We start from the raw sequence: 12950 nt of genomic DNA on the forward strand, positions 1-12950 counted from the left end.
GTTTGATAACTCCCCTATCCCTGTCAGAATGCACTTATCTACTGACATTTTGTTAACATCAGGGCTACTGTGTTTCCAGCATAACCAGATCACAGACAAAAATCACCAAAGTGTATTGGTACACTACTGCAACCACTAGAAGAAAATCTGAAGTATGGAGCTGGTAGACTGCACTCCCTTTATGTGATGTTTGCTGATAGGATATATTAACAGTAATTTATATCAGTTGGAAAACGTCACCACTCCCCCCCCCCCCCCCCCCCACTGTCTCCATATCTATCTGTACCTGAAGTATGTATATAAATTTGAATTAGACAGTTGATAGTTAATTGATGGTCTGCAGGTTATGGCATTCAGGGACTTGCAGTTTCTAAACAAAGGCAAGCCTACATGAAACTTGATTCTATCTGCAAATGATGTACAGTTAAAAAATAGTCACTGACTTAATGAATACTTATAAGATGTCACATTCTTTTAAAACCACATTTGTGAATTCTTTCAAAGCAAAGAACAATAACTTTGTCCTTCAAGGGCTGATTTATCTTGACTACTTGGGGAGCTGAAGGCCGCCAAAACCTCTCTGAATCCAAACCCAGCTTGAATAAATGCTGATTGCTGAAGGGCATTTAGGTTAAACACATAATTACCTCACTTGTTCTCATCTCTTTCTCCTTTAGGACTGCGACATCCAAGTCCCTTTCTGATGATAGTTGCGAAAGAGACACGTCTTTAAAAAATGCACCACTCATTTCTGCTAGAACCGTCTGAAACCCTCCAGAAGACATCAGCTAATTAGGAGAAAAACAGCAAGGACGTATGAGCTGTTCTACTGTGACACGCTTAAAACACATTTCATTCTATTGTTCCTGAGAACAGTATGACTTTTTTAGGCTGACAACTGTGGGCTATTAACATGTACCAAAAAAGGACAAATCTTAAATTGTGTGGATTTTACAGCTGCCAAAAAGTAGTCTCAATGAAACATTATTTAAAGTCAATTATTATATAATTGTACATATGTTTAACACTTTAGTGCAGGTGGGAATAATATCTATACAGTATATGTATATATATATATATATATATATATATATATATATATATATATATATATATATATAGCATATAATATGTATGTATATAAACACACAGTTGTGCTCATATGTTTACATACCCTGGCAGAATTTTTTTTGATTACTTGGCCATTTTTCAGAGAATATGAATGATAACACAAAAACTTTTCTTTCACTCATGGTTAGTGTTTGGCTGAAGCCATTTATTATCAATCAACTGTGTTTACTCTTTTTAAATCATAATGGCAAAAGAAATTACCCAACTGACCCTAATCAAAAGTTTACATACCCCAGTTCTTAATACCGTATATTGCCCCCTTTAACATCAATGACATCTTGAAGTCTTTTCTGATATTTGTGGATGAGGCTCTTTATCTTCTCAGATGGTAAAGCTGCCCATTCCTCTTTGCAAAAAGCCTCCAGTACCTGTAAATCCTTGGGCTGTCTTGCATGAACTGCACATTTGAGATCTCCCCAGAGTGGCTTAATGATATTGAGGTCAGGAGATTGAGATGGCCACTCCAGAACCTTCACTTTATTCTGCTGTAGCCAATGACAGGTCAACTTGGCCTTGTATTTTGGATCATTCTCATGTTGGAATGTCCAAGTACATCCCATGTGCAGCTTCCTGGCTGATGAATGCAAATTTTCCTCCAGTATTTTTTGATAACATACCGCATTCATCCTGCCATCAATTTTGACCAAATTTCCTGTGCCTTTGTAGCTCACACATCCCCAAAACATCAGCGATTATCCTCCATACCTTTCATCATAGGCCTTGTTGACTCCTCTCCAAATGTAGCGTTTATGGTTGTGGCCAAAAAGATAAATTTTGGTCTCATCACTCCAAATGACTTAGTGCCAGAAAGTTTGAGGCTTGTCTCTGTGCTGTTTTGCATAATTTAAGTGGAATACTTTGTGGCATTTGCATTGTAATGGCTTTCTTCTGGCGACTTGACCATGCAGCCCATCTTTCTTTAAGTGTCTCCTTATTGTGTATCTTGAAAGAAACACACCACATGTTTTCAGAGTCCTGTATTTCACCTGAAGTTATTTGTGGGTTTTTGTTTGCATCCCGAACAATTTTTCTGGCAGTTGTGGCTGAAATTTTAGTTGGTCTATCTGACCGTGGTTTGGTTTCAACAGAATCCCTCATTTTCCACTTCTTGATTAGAGCTTGAACACTGCTGATTGGCATTCTCAATTCCTTGGGTATCTTTTTAAAAGAATCACACTATGGAAGCTTTTATATCCTTACATGGGGAATGAGTGAATGCCAATTGCACTGAGGCACTTGTGATCTCCTTAAACAAGAGATCTAACAAGCTGGTAAGCGGCAGTATTATTACTGGTGGAGGATCTCTCCTGTCACACCCTATCACATCTTCTTGGGTGTCGTGATTACATGTCACTACAGAATACAGGGTTGAGGAACCATCACTTGAATTGTCACTTTGAACTATATACCTTGTGGAACGTCTTTTTAACAATCCATCGGAGTAGATTGGACATTTGGAGAACTCTTGTAGCCTTCATTGTGTGATATTTATAATTTTTGTGTATACTTCACTTGTGTTATGTTTATTATATATTCAATATTGGGTTACACAGAGATTTTATATCTCCATTACATCAGAATAGTCATTTATAAGTCACTATAATTTTAGATCACAATAAGCACACAGTGCAGCTTTTTCTTTTTTTTGTTTTGTTTATTGTGTGTATCTCACATTATAGTTGCAGCTGTTTCTTTTTCAATTGATGTCACTCTTGGAGTGTTATTAGGTTTAGGGTAGTGCAGTAAAATTAAATTTTCCATCTTTTTATATCCCTTTCCTGTTTTATATAGTTCAGCTACCTTTTACCGCAGATCCTTTGACAATTCTTTTGCTTTCCTCATGACTCAGAATCCAGAAACGTCAGTGCAGCACTGGATGAAAGATGCAAGGGTATGTCAGGAGTCCAGAAACACATTGGCCTTTTATACACACACACTAATTACAAGCAAACAGATCACAGGTGAGGGTGGTTACCTTTAATAGCCATTCAAACCCCTTTGTGTCAACTTGTGTGCATGTTATCAGGCCAAAATCACCAGGGTATGCAAACACTGAAGAAATGACACTTTGCTACAATGTAAAGTGGTGAGTGTACAGCTTGTATAACAGTGTGTGTGTATTTGCTGTCCCCTCAAAATAACTCAACACACAGCCATTAATGTCTAAACCACTGGCAACAAATGTGAGTACACCCCTAAGTAAAAATGTCCAAATTGGGCCCAAAGTGTCAATGTTTTGTGTGGCCACCATTATTTTTCAGCACTGCCTTAACCCTCTTGGGCACGGAGTTCACCAGAGCTTCACAGGTTGCCACTGGAGTCTTCTTCCACTCCTCCATGACAACATCACGGAGCTGGTGGATGTTAGAGACCTTGCGCTCCTCCATCTTCCATTTGAGGATGCCCCACAGATGCTCAATAGGGTTTAGGTCTGGAGACATGCTTGGCCAGTCCATCACCTTTACCCTCAGCTTATTTAGCAAGGCAGAGGTGTGTTTGGGGTCGTTATCATGTTGGAATACTGCCCTGTGGCCCAGTCTCTGAAGAGAGGGGATCATGCCCTGCTTCAGTATGTCACAGTACATGTTGGCATTCATGGTTCCCTCAATGAACTGTAGCTCCCCAGTGCCAGCAGCACTCATGCAGCCCCAGACCATGATGCTCCCACCACCATGCTTGACTGTAGGCAAGACACACTTGCCTTTGTACTCCTCACCTGGTTGCTGCCACACATGCTTAATACTATCTGAACCAAATAAGTTTATCTTGGTCTCATGAGACCACAGGACATGGTTCAAGTAATCCATGTCCTTAGTCTGCTTGTCTTCAGCAAACTGCTTGTGGGCTTTCTTGTGCATAATCTTTAGAAGAAGCTTCCTTCTGGGACAACAGCCATGCAAAACCATTTGATGAAGTGCGAGGCGTGTGGTCTGAGCACTGACAGGCTGACCCCCCAGCCCTACAACCTCTGCAGCAATGTTGGCAGCACTCATATTTCTATTTCCCAAAGACAACCTCTGGATATGATGCTGAGCACGTGCACTCAACTCCTTTGGTCGACCATGACAAGGCCTGTTCTGAGTGGAACCTGTCCTGTTAAACCGCTGTATAGTCTTGGCCACCACGTTGCAGCTCAGTTTCAGGGTCTTGGCAATCTTCTTATAGTCTAGGCTATATTTATGTAGAGCAACATTTCTTTTTTTCAGATCCTCAGAGAATTCTTTGCCTTGAGGTGTCATGTTGAACTTCCAGTGACCAGTATGAGAAAGTGAGACCGATAAGACCAAATTAAACACACCTGCTCCCCATTCACACCTTAGACCTTGTTACACTAACGAGTCACATGACACCGGGGAGGAAAAATGGCTAATTGGGCCCAATATGGACATTTTCACTTAGGGGTATACTCACTTTTGTTGCCAGTGGTTTAGACATTAATGGCTGTGTGTTGAGTTATTTTGAGGGGACAGCAAATGTACACTGTTATACAAGCTGTACACTCACTATTTTACATTTTAGCAAAGTGTCACTTTTTCAGTATTGTCACATGAAAAGATATAATAAAATATTTACAAAAATGTGAGGGGTGTACTCACTTTTGTGAGATACTGTATATAAATATATATATATATATATATATATATATATATATATATATATATATATATATATATATATTATGTACAGGACGCCGTGGCTGGGTCCTGGAAGGACGCTATGTTTCCCCTCTGTTTGGACTGTGGTCCCTTTAAGGGAACAAAAAGGGTTAACTCACCTGTCAGAGGAAGTGGGTTTAAAACAAGACAGGAAGTTGGAGTGGATGGTGGAGGAGTGTAAAGGAGAATGTGGATGGTGGATGGTGTTTGTTGTGCAGCAACAAAAGTGAATAGCAGTGTCCTGCCTGGAAGTCTCCTGCCAGGGGAAGCTAGCTGCAACAGAAATTAAGGATTGTTTAACTGCGATAGCAGTTCTGGATTTGCAAGTCGGTGAGACTAAAACCTTTTTCTTTTGTTTTTGCTGCTGTAAAGCTATTTAAGTTCAATAAATCTCCTTTTGAGTGAAAAGCCTGTGTCCTGCGATCTAGCTGGTCCCCCAAACATTACAAGTGGTGGAGAATGCGGGCAGGACAGAGTAACAGGCATTTTTCTTGCTGTTTTTTTTTTTTTGTGTGTATTGGACTTAAAACTGACATTTAAAGGGACAGTACAGTGGATTTATGTCCTGGGTTAAAGCCGCACAAACCCTGAAAGCTGAAGCAATGGAGGAGCTAATTAAACAGCTGTCCTTGGCTAATATACAAGCGCAGACTCGCCATGAGGTACAGCAAGAAAACACTCGCCTGTTGGTGGCCCAGTTGGCAGCCCAGCAAGCGACCCAGCAAGAGGTTATGCAGGCTCAAGTGACTGCCTTAAAAGAAGTAGTGCAGCAGCTTTCTCAGGGCCGTGAGCAAGCGGCTGTTGCCCCTGGCAACCAGGTGACCGTGAGGGCAAGCCATTTTTTGCAGAAATTGTCCCTGAGTGATGATGTAGAGGCATTTCTTGCTACATTTGAGAGGACGGCAGAGAGAGAAGGGTGGCCCCAGGACCAGTGGGCCGGCCTAATTGCTCCTTTCCTAACCGGAGATCCGCAAAAAGCCTACTTCGACCTGCCACCAGATCACGCTAAAGACTATCAAAAATTAAAGGCAGAAATATTGGCTCGTTTGGGGGTAACTACAGCTGTTCGGGCCCAACGAGTGCACCAATGGAAGTATCGTCCAGATCGTCCACCACGGTCTCAAATGCATGACCTGGTGCAACTGGTAAAAAAATGGCTGCAGCCCGAAATGTTGTCTGGCCTCCAAATCGTGGAGCGGGTCGTGCTGGACCGATACCTAAGGTCACTGCCAGACGACCTTCAACGGTGGGTCAGCCATGGAGACCCCAAAACAGTGAACCTCCTTGTCGAGATGGTAGAACGATACACAGTGGTGGAGGATCTGCTTGGCCCTACCAAGCGCCAAGGACCCAGTCTGCCACGGCCTATTCGTTCGACTGCTGCCCTTCGAAAGGACGTTCCCCGGAGCCCTGGAACCAACACCCCAGAAGGTCAAGAGTCACTCCCGATACCTTCTCAGCGACCTGTTCCTGTTCGGAGAGGAGGGGATGTACAATGTTGGCGATGTCATTCCTGGGGCCATACCCGGGCCCACTGCCCACTGCAAGAGGAGCCCATGGAATGCGGGGTTCTTCGGAGGGGGTCTTTTTATGCCCATAAAGCATGTACAACACATATCGATCTTGGAGAAGAGAAATTCGAGTGTGAAGTCCAAGTGAACCACCTCCCTGCCCGGGCTTTGCTGGACTCCGGAAGCATGGTAACCCTGATCCATCCTAGAGTGATTGGGAAGATCGGTCCGGTAAGAAAAACTTTACGGGTGGTGTGCATTCACGGGGACACTAGAGAGTACCCTCTCATCTCGGTGACCATCTCCGCAGCATGTGGCACTGGTACTCAAGAGGTGGGGGTGGTAAAAAACTTGGTACATGATGTGATCATAGGACGAGACTGTCCGTTATTTGCAAAACTGTGGGGACAAGGAGAACTACCTGAACGGTCCAGAGACTGGGGAGAAACTAGTCCCTCTGTTCCTGCGGTTGAGAGAAATAACCCTGAAATGCCGAATGTTCTTGAAAATGCTAATGATTTGGTTAATGGTGATGAAAGTAGTGCTGATGTTATTAAGGGTGTCAAGATGTGTGGTTCACAGACCTACCTGAACACTGAAGAGGGGGGGGAACCTTTCCCACTTCAGGTAATGCTGGGGGAAGAGGATGAGGAAGTGGCCGTTACCCCTGCCCTGCCGGATTTGGGTATTCCGCAGGGGGCATTTGGTACTGCCCAGATGCAGGACCCCACTTTGGCCCATGCACGGGAACAGGTGGTAGTATTAAATGGGGTTCCCCAAGAGCCAGGTGCGAATGAGCGGTGGCCACACTTTGCAATATGTAATGAATTGCTTTATCGGGTTACCAAAGTGAGAGAAAATGTGGTAGAGCAATTATTGGTACCCCAACAGTATAGACGCAAGGTCCTGGACCTGGCCCATGATGATGTTTTAGGGGGACACCTGGGAGTTGAAAAGACGGAGGCACGGATCACCGACCGGTTTTACTGGCCAGGTCTGAAAGCAGAGGTAAGGAGATACTGTACCTCTTGTCCCACCTGTCAGTTGACCGCTCCGGTGACCCACTTCCGGAATCCTTTGGTCCCTCTGCCCATAATTGAGGTCCCATTTGAAAGGATAGCCATGGATATAGTAGGTCCCTTGGTGAAGTCGGCTCGAGGTCACTCCTACATACTGGTGATTCTCGACTATGCCACCCGATATCCTGAGGCGCTACCCCTGCGAAATACCTCCTCTAAGGCTATTGCCCGGGAATTATTCCAGTTGTTTACACGGACTGGTTTTCCCAAGGAAATACTAACGGACCAGGGCACCCCGTTTATGTCGAGAGTTATGGCCGACGTGTGTAAGCTCTTCCGGATTAAACAGCTGCGCACATCGGTCTACCATCCCCAAACGGATGGGTTAGTGGAACGCTTTAATAAGACCCTTAAATCTATGCTTAAGAGAGTTGTACAAAGGGATGGGAAAGACTGGGACTGTCTGTTACCAGCTCTCCTGTTTGCTATCCGGGAAGTGCCCCAGGCCTCCACTGGGTTTTCGCCCTTCGAGTTGGTATATGGGCGGAGACCTCGCGGACTACTGGATTTTGTTAAGGAGGAATGGGAAAGTGAACCTAGTCAGCATAAGAGTGTTCTTGAATATGTTTCCCAAATGCAGGAGAGGATCCGAACTGTGTTGCCACTAGTCAAGGAACATTTACAAAAAGCTCAGGAGGCTCAACGACGAGTCTATAATAGGGCTGCTAAAATAAGGAATTTCCAAGTGGGGGATCGAGTAGCTGTGTTGATTCCCACTGTGGAAAGTAAATTCTTAGCCAGGTGGCAAGGCCCCTTTGAAGTTGTAGAAAAAGTGGGAGAGGTGAATTATAAAATCCACCAACCGGGTAAGAGGAAACCCTATCAAATATATCATGTAAACTTGTTAAAGCCCTGGACAGAGAGGGAACCAGTGACCTCCCTGGCTAGTGCAAGATTGGAGCCTCAGGTTGGGGTGGAGAGTGTCCAAGTAGCAAATACCCTGTCTAAAACCCAAAGCCAGCAGGCAAAGGAGTTCTTGCAGAGAAATAAAGAAAAATTTTCAGACTTGCCAGGGCTCACGAGTACCATAGAGCATGATATCATCACGGAACCAGGAGTCAAAGTTTTTGTCCGGCCCTACCGCATCCCAGAGGCCCAAAGGAAGGCTGTTTCAGAGGAAGTGAAGAAGATGTTAGACCTGGAGATTATTGAGGAATCGCAGAGTGAGTGGTCGAGCCCGATTGTGTTGGTACCGAAGCCCAACGGGACTCTGCGATTCTGCAATGATTTTCGGAAACTTAATGAAGTTTCACGGTTTGATGCCTACCCCATGCCCCGGGTAGATGAGCTTATTGAGAGACTAGGTCCAGCCAGGTATATCACTACATTAGACCTTACCAAGGGATATTGGCAAATCCCGTTGACTAAGGCTGCTAGAGAGAAAACTGCTTTTTCTACCCCAGAGGGGAGTTTTCAGTACAAAAGGATGCCTTTTGGATTGCAAACTGCTCCAGCTACATTCCAGCGAGCAATGGATAGGATTTTACGACCTCACCAGAAATATGCCTCAGTGTACTTGGACGACATAGTCATTTTTAGCAGAGACTGGGAATCACACTTGCCCAAAGTCCAGGCAGTGCTGGACTCTCTTTGGAAGGAGGGGTTTACAATAAACCCTGAAAAATGTGCTTTGGGAATGGAGGAGGTGAAATACCTGGGCTATATCGTGGGTAGAGGGGTGGTGAAACCTCAGGTCAGCAAGGTAGAGGCTATACAGAGTTGGCCCCGTCCCCTCACAAAAAAGCAGGTACGTGCATTCTTGGGCATGGTGGGATACTACAGGAGGTTTGTACCCAACTTTGCCACGTTGGCGGCTCCATTGACCGATCTGACTAAGGGTCGGAAATCGGTCATGGTGGAGTGGAATGCAGACGCTGAGAAGGCCTTTTTGGAGCTCAAGTCGGCACTGTGCCAACACCCTGTCCTGGTAGCACCCAATTTTTCAAAAGAGTTTGTTGTCCAAACTGATGCTTCTGATGTAGGATTGGGAGCGGTGTTGTCACAGGTTATTAATGGAGAGGAGCACCCGGTAGTCTTCCTCAGTAGGAAGTTAACACCAGCGGAAAAAAACTACGCTATAATTGAACGAGAGTGTCTGGCCATTAAGTGGGCTCTGGAATCCCTCAGATATTACCTTTTGGGGAGGAAGTTTAGGCTGATTTCTGACCATGCCCCTTTAACATGGTTGAGACAGGGTAAAGGGAATAATGCCAGGGTTACTCGGTGGTTCCTGGCACTCCAGGAATTTAAATTTGTAGTGGAGCATAGGCCCGGGAGACTGCATCAAAATGCAGATGCCCTCTCCCGAGTCCATTGTTTGAGCTCCACTGTTGCCTCCACCTCCATGGCGTTGGGGCACAGGGGGGGGATATGTACAGGACGCCGTGGCTGGGTCCTGGAAGGACGCTATGTTTCCCCTCTGTTTGGACTGTGGTCCCTTTAAGGGAACAAAAAGGGTTAACTCACCTGTCAGAGGAAGTGGGTTTAAAACAAGACAGGAAGTTGGAGTGGATGGTGGAGGAGTGTAAAGGAGAATGTGGATGGTGGATGGTGTTTGTTGTGCAGCAACAAAAGTGAATAGCAGTGTCCTGCCTGGAAGTCTCCTGCCAGGGGAAGCTAGCTGCAACAGAAATTAAGGATTGTTTAACTGCGATAGCAGTTCTGGACTTTGCAAGTCGGTGAGACTAAAACCTTTTTCTTTTGTTTTTGCTGCTGTAAAGCTATTTAAGTTCAATAAATCTCCTTTTGAGTGAAAAGCCTGTGTCCTGCGATCTAGCTGGTCCCCCAAACATTACAATATATATATATATATATTGCCAAGACCCTAAAACTAAGTTGCAGCATGGTGGCCAAGACTATACAGCGGTTTAACAAGATTCCATTCAGAACAGGCCTCACCACGGTGTACCAAAGAAGTTGAGTGCACATGCTCAGCGTCATATCCAGAGGTTGTCTTTGGGAAATAGATGTATTTCCCAAGACCCAAAAACTGAGCTGCAGCACGGTGGCCAAGACCATACAGCGGTTTAACAGGACAGGTTTCACTCAGAACAGGCCTCACCATGGTCGACCAAAGAAGTTGAGTGCACGTGCTCAGCGTCATATCCAGAGGTTGTCTTTGGGAAATAGAACATATGAGTGCTGCCTGCATTGCTGCAGAGGTTGAAGGGGTGGGGTGTCAGCCTGTCAGTGCTCAGACCATATGCTGCACACTGCATTAAATTGGTCTTTATGGCTGTCATCCCAGAAAGAAGCCTCTTCTAAAGATGATGCACAAGAAAGCCAGCAAACAGTTTGCTGAAGACAAGCAGACTAAGGACATGGTATACTGGAACCATGTCCTGTGGGTCTGATGAGACCAAGAGAAACTTATTTGGTTCAAATGGTGTCAAGCGTGTGTGGTGGCAACCGGGTGAGGAGTACAAAGACAAGCGTGTCTTGCTTACAGTCAAGCATGGTGGTGGGAGTGTCATGGTCTGGGGCTGCATGAGTGCTGCTGGCACTGGGGAGCTACAGTTCATTGAGGGAACCATGAATGCCAACATGTACTGTGGCAAACTGAAGCAGAGCATGATCCCCTCTCTTTAGAGACTGGGCCACAGGGCAGTATTCCAACATGATAACGACCCCAAACACACCTCCAAGACGACCACTGCCTTGCTAAAGAAGCTGAAGGTAAAGGTGATGGATTGATCAAGCATGTCTCCAGACCTAAACCCTATTGAGCATCTGTGGGGCATCCTCAAACGGAAGGTGGGGGAGCCCAAGGTCTCTAACATCCTCCAGCTCCGTTAAGACATCATGGAGGAGTGGAAGGGGACTCTAGTGGAAACCTGTGAAGCTCTGGTGAATTCTATGCCCAAGAGGGTTAAGGCAGTGCTGGAAAATAATGGTGGCCACACAAAATATTGACGCTTTGGACCCAATTTGGACATTTTGACTTAGGGGTGTACTCACTTTTGTTGCCAGCGGTTCACATTAATGGCTGTGTGTTTAGTTATTTTGAGGGGGCACCAAATTACACTGTTATACAAGCTGTACACTCACTACTTTATATTGTAGCAAAGTGTCATTTCTTCAGTGTTGTCACATAAAAATAATAATAATATTTACAAAAATTTGAGGGGTCTACTCACTTTTGTGAGATACTGAGATATATATATATATATATATATATATATATATATATATATATATATATATATATATATATATATATATATATATCCACACACACATTTTTAAGGGGGACTCAGAAATTACAGTTACCATACTATTTGCCCCTTCCCTCAAAATACATGCATATGGGATTCAGACCAAAAGAATGGATGTGACACACAGACCTAGGGACAGGAAGGATATAAATGATGGATTTATAGTGACATTAGACCATGATTTTTTTATGCACTTTCAGCAGCTGATTTATTCTTTTATAGAGTCTGCAGCTTCTTTATCTTTACTCCTATGTTTCAGTTTCAGCTGGTGCCATGACAACTGCCCCAAGTTTCCTGTTTCCAAACGGTTCCTTCCTTTTGCAGTGTGATGTGAAAAGATTTGAAACTGAAGCGTCACACCACTGCTAAGAGGTCGAGATACAACTTTATTCCATTAAAGGTCAGGGGTACAATTCAAAAAGTAGCAAATACATTTTGGAGGTCTAAGTGCCCCTTCATCAGGGCTTGACTGGCAACAAAGTGAACAAACCAGGAGTGAACTGGACCTACAATGGTATTTTTTCCGGTGTGAATTCTAGCACAGGCATAGTCAGCAGCTTGTTTGGGAGCAGACTTGCAGTGGCCTGTACAGCAACCCCTCCACACAGGGACTAGTGTTGTGTCTCCCTATAGTGTATGCATTAAAAGAAATACACAACCCTGTAGCCTAAGATGGCAAGGCACCCCTGCTTCTCCCTCTTCCTCCTCCTCCCTTCAGCAAGCTACAGTTGGCCATAGATAAGTTAGTTTTTTTTTTTGTTTAATCAGTGGGTTGAACCAAAAAAAAAACGGATCCAATTCTCTATTCACACATTCGAGGTGAATGGCAGAATCCTCCCCGTTGTGTCTTTGTATTCTGACAGTGGGGGGATTTTAAAAAGATGCAGGGAAAAGGTCCTTTTTAAAATCACAGCCGAACAGAAACTGCATGATGCTTCTTCCACCATGCAGTTTCATGCACCTGAAAATGCGCTGCGTTTTCTGATTCGTGTTTTGGCGTTGAGTGCTTGCTTTTGCTGCACCCGCAACCACCTGCAACAGTGTGAACTTCAGTATAACTGAAATGTGTGTCCATCCCATTTTATAAACAAAAAGTCTTAAATTTTTCAGCAGCATTTAAATTCTAGGCCAGACAAAAACTTTATATTAGAACAAATAAGCTGCAATTAACTGTATTCATCAGTAGGTAGTGCCACTGGTAAAACTAGTGCACACAGAATCTGGTGCAGCTGTGCATAGTAACCATACCACGTCTAACTTCAGCTTATTCAATTAACCTTTGACAATAAAATGTAGAAGCTGATTGGTTTTAGCAAATTTCCCCCATATGCGGTATATTTCTAATGGAATAACCAGAAA

The 12950-nt window shown here is 44.2% G+C and overlaps 1 protein-coding gene across 1 annotated transcript in view; it reads right to left on the minus strand.

Annotated features, from left to right (window-relative positions):
• Positions 1 to 12950, minus strand: part of OTOA (otoancorin) — a 176114-nt gene that overhangs the window by 90391 nt on the left and 72773 nt on the right. The window contains exon 11 of the mRNA XM_073635201.1: positions 648 to 788. Coding sequence (XP_073491302.1) covers positions 648 to 788 — 141 coding nt within the window. The remainder of the gene's footprint in view (positions 1 to 647; positions 789 to 12950) is intronic.

The sequence above is a fragment of the Aquarana catesbeiana genome, linkage group LG06, assembly GCF_042186555.1.
Source record: "Aquarana catesbeiana isolate 2022-GZ linkage group LG06, ASM4218655v1, whole genome shotgun sequence".
NCBI lineage: Eukaryota > Metazoa > Chordata > Amphibia > Anura > Ranidae > Aquarana > Aquarana catesbeiana.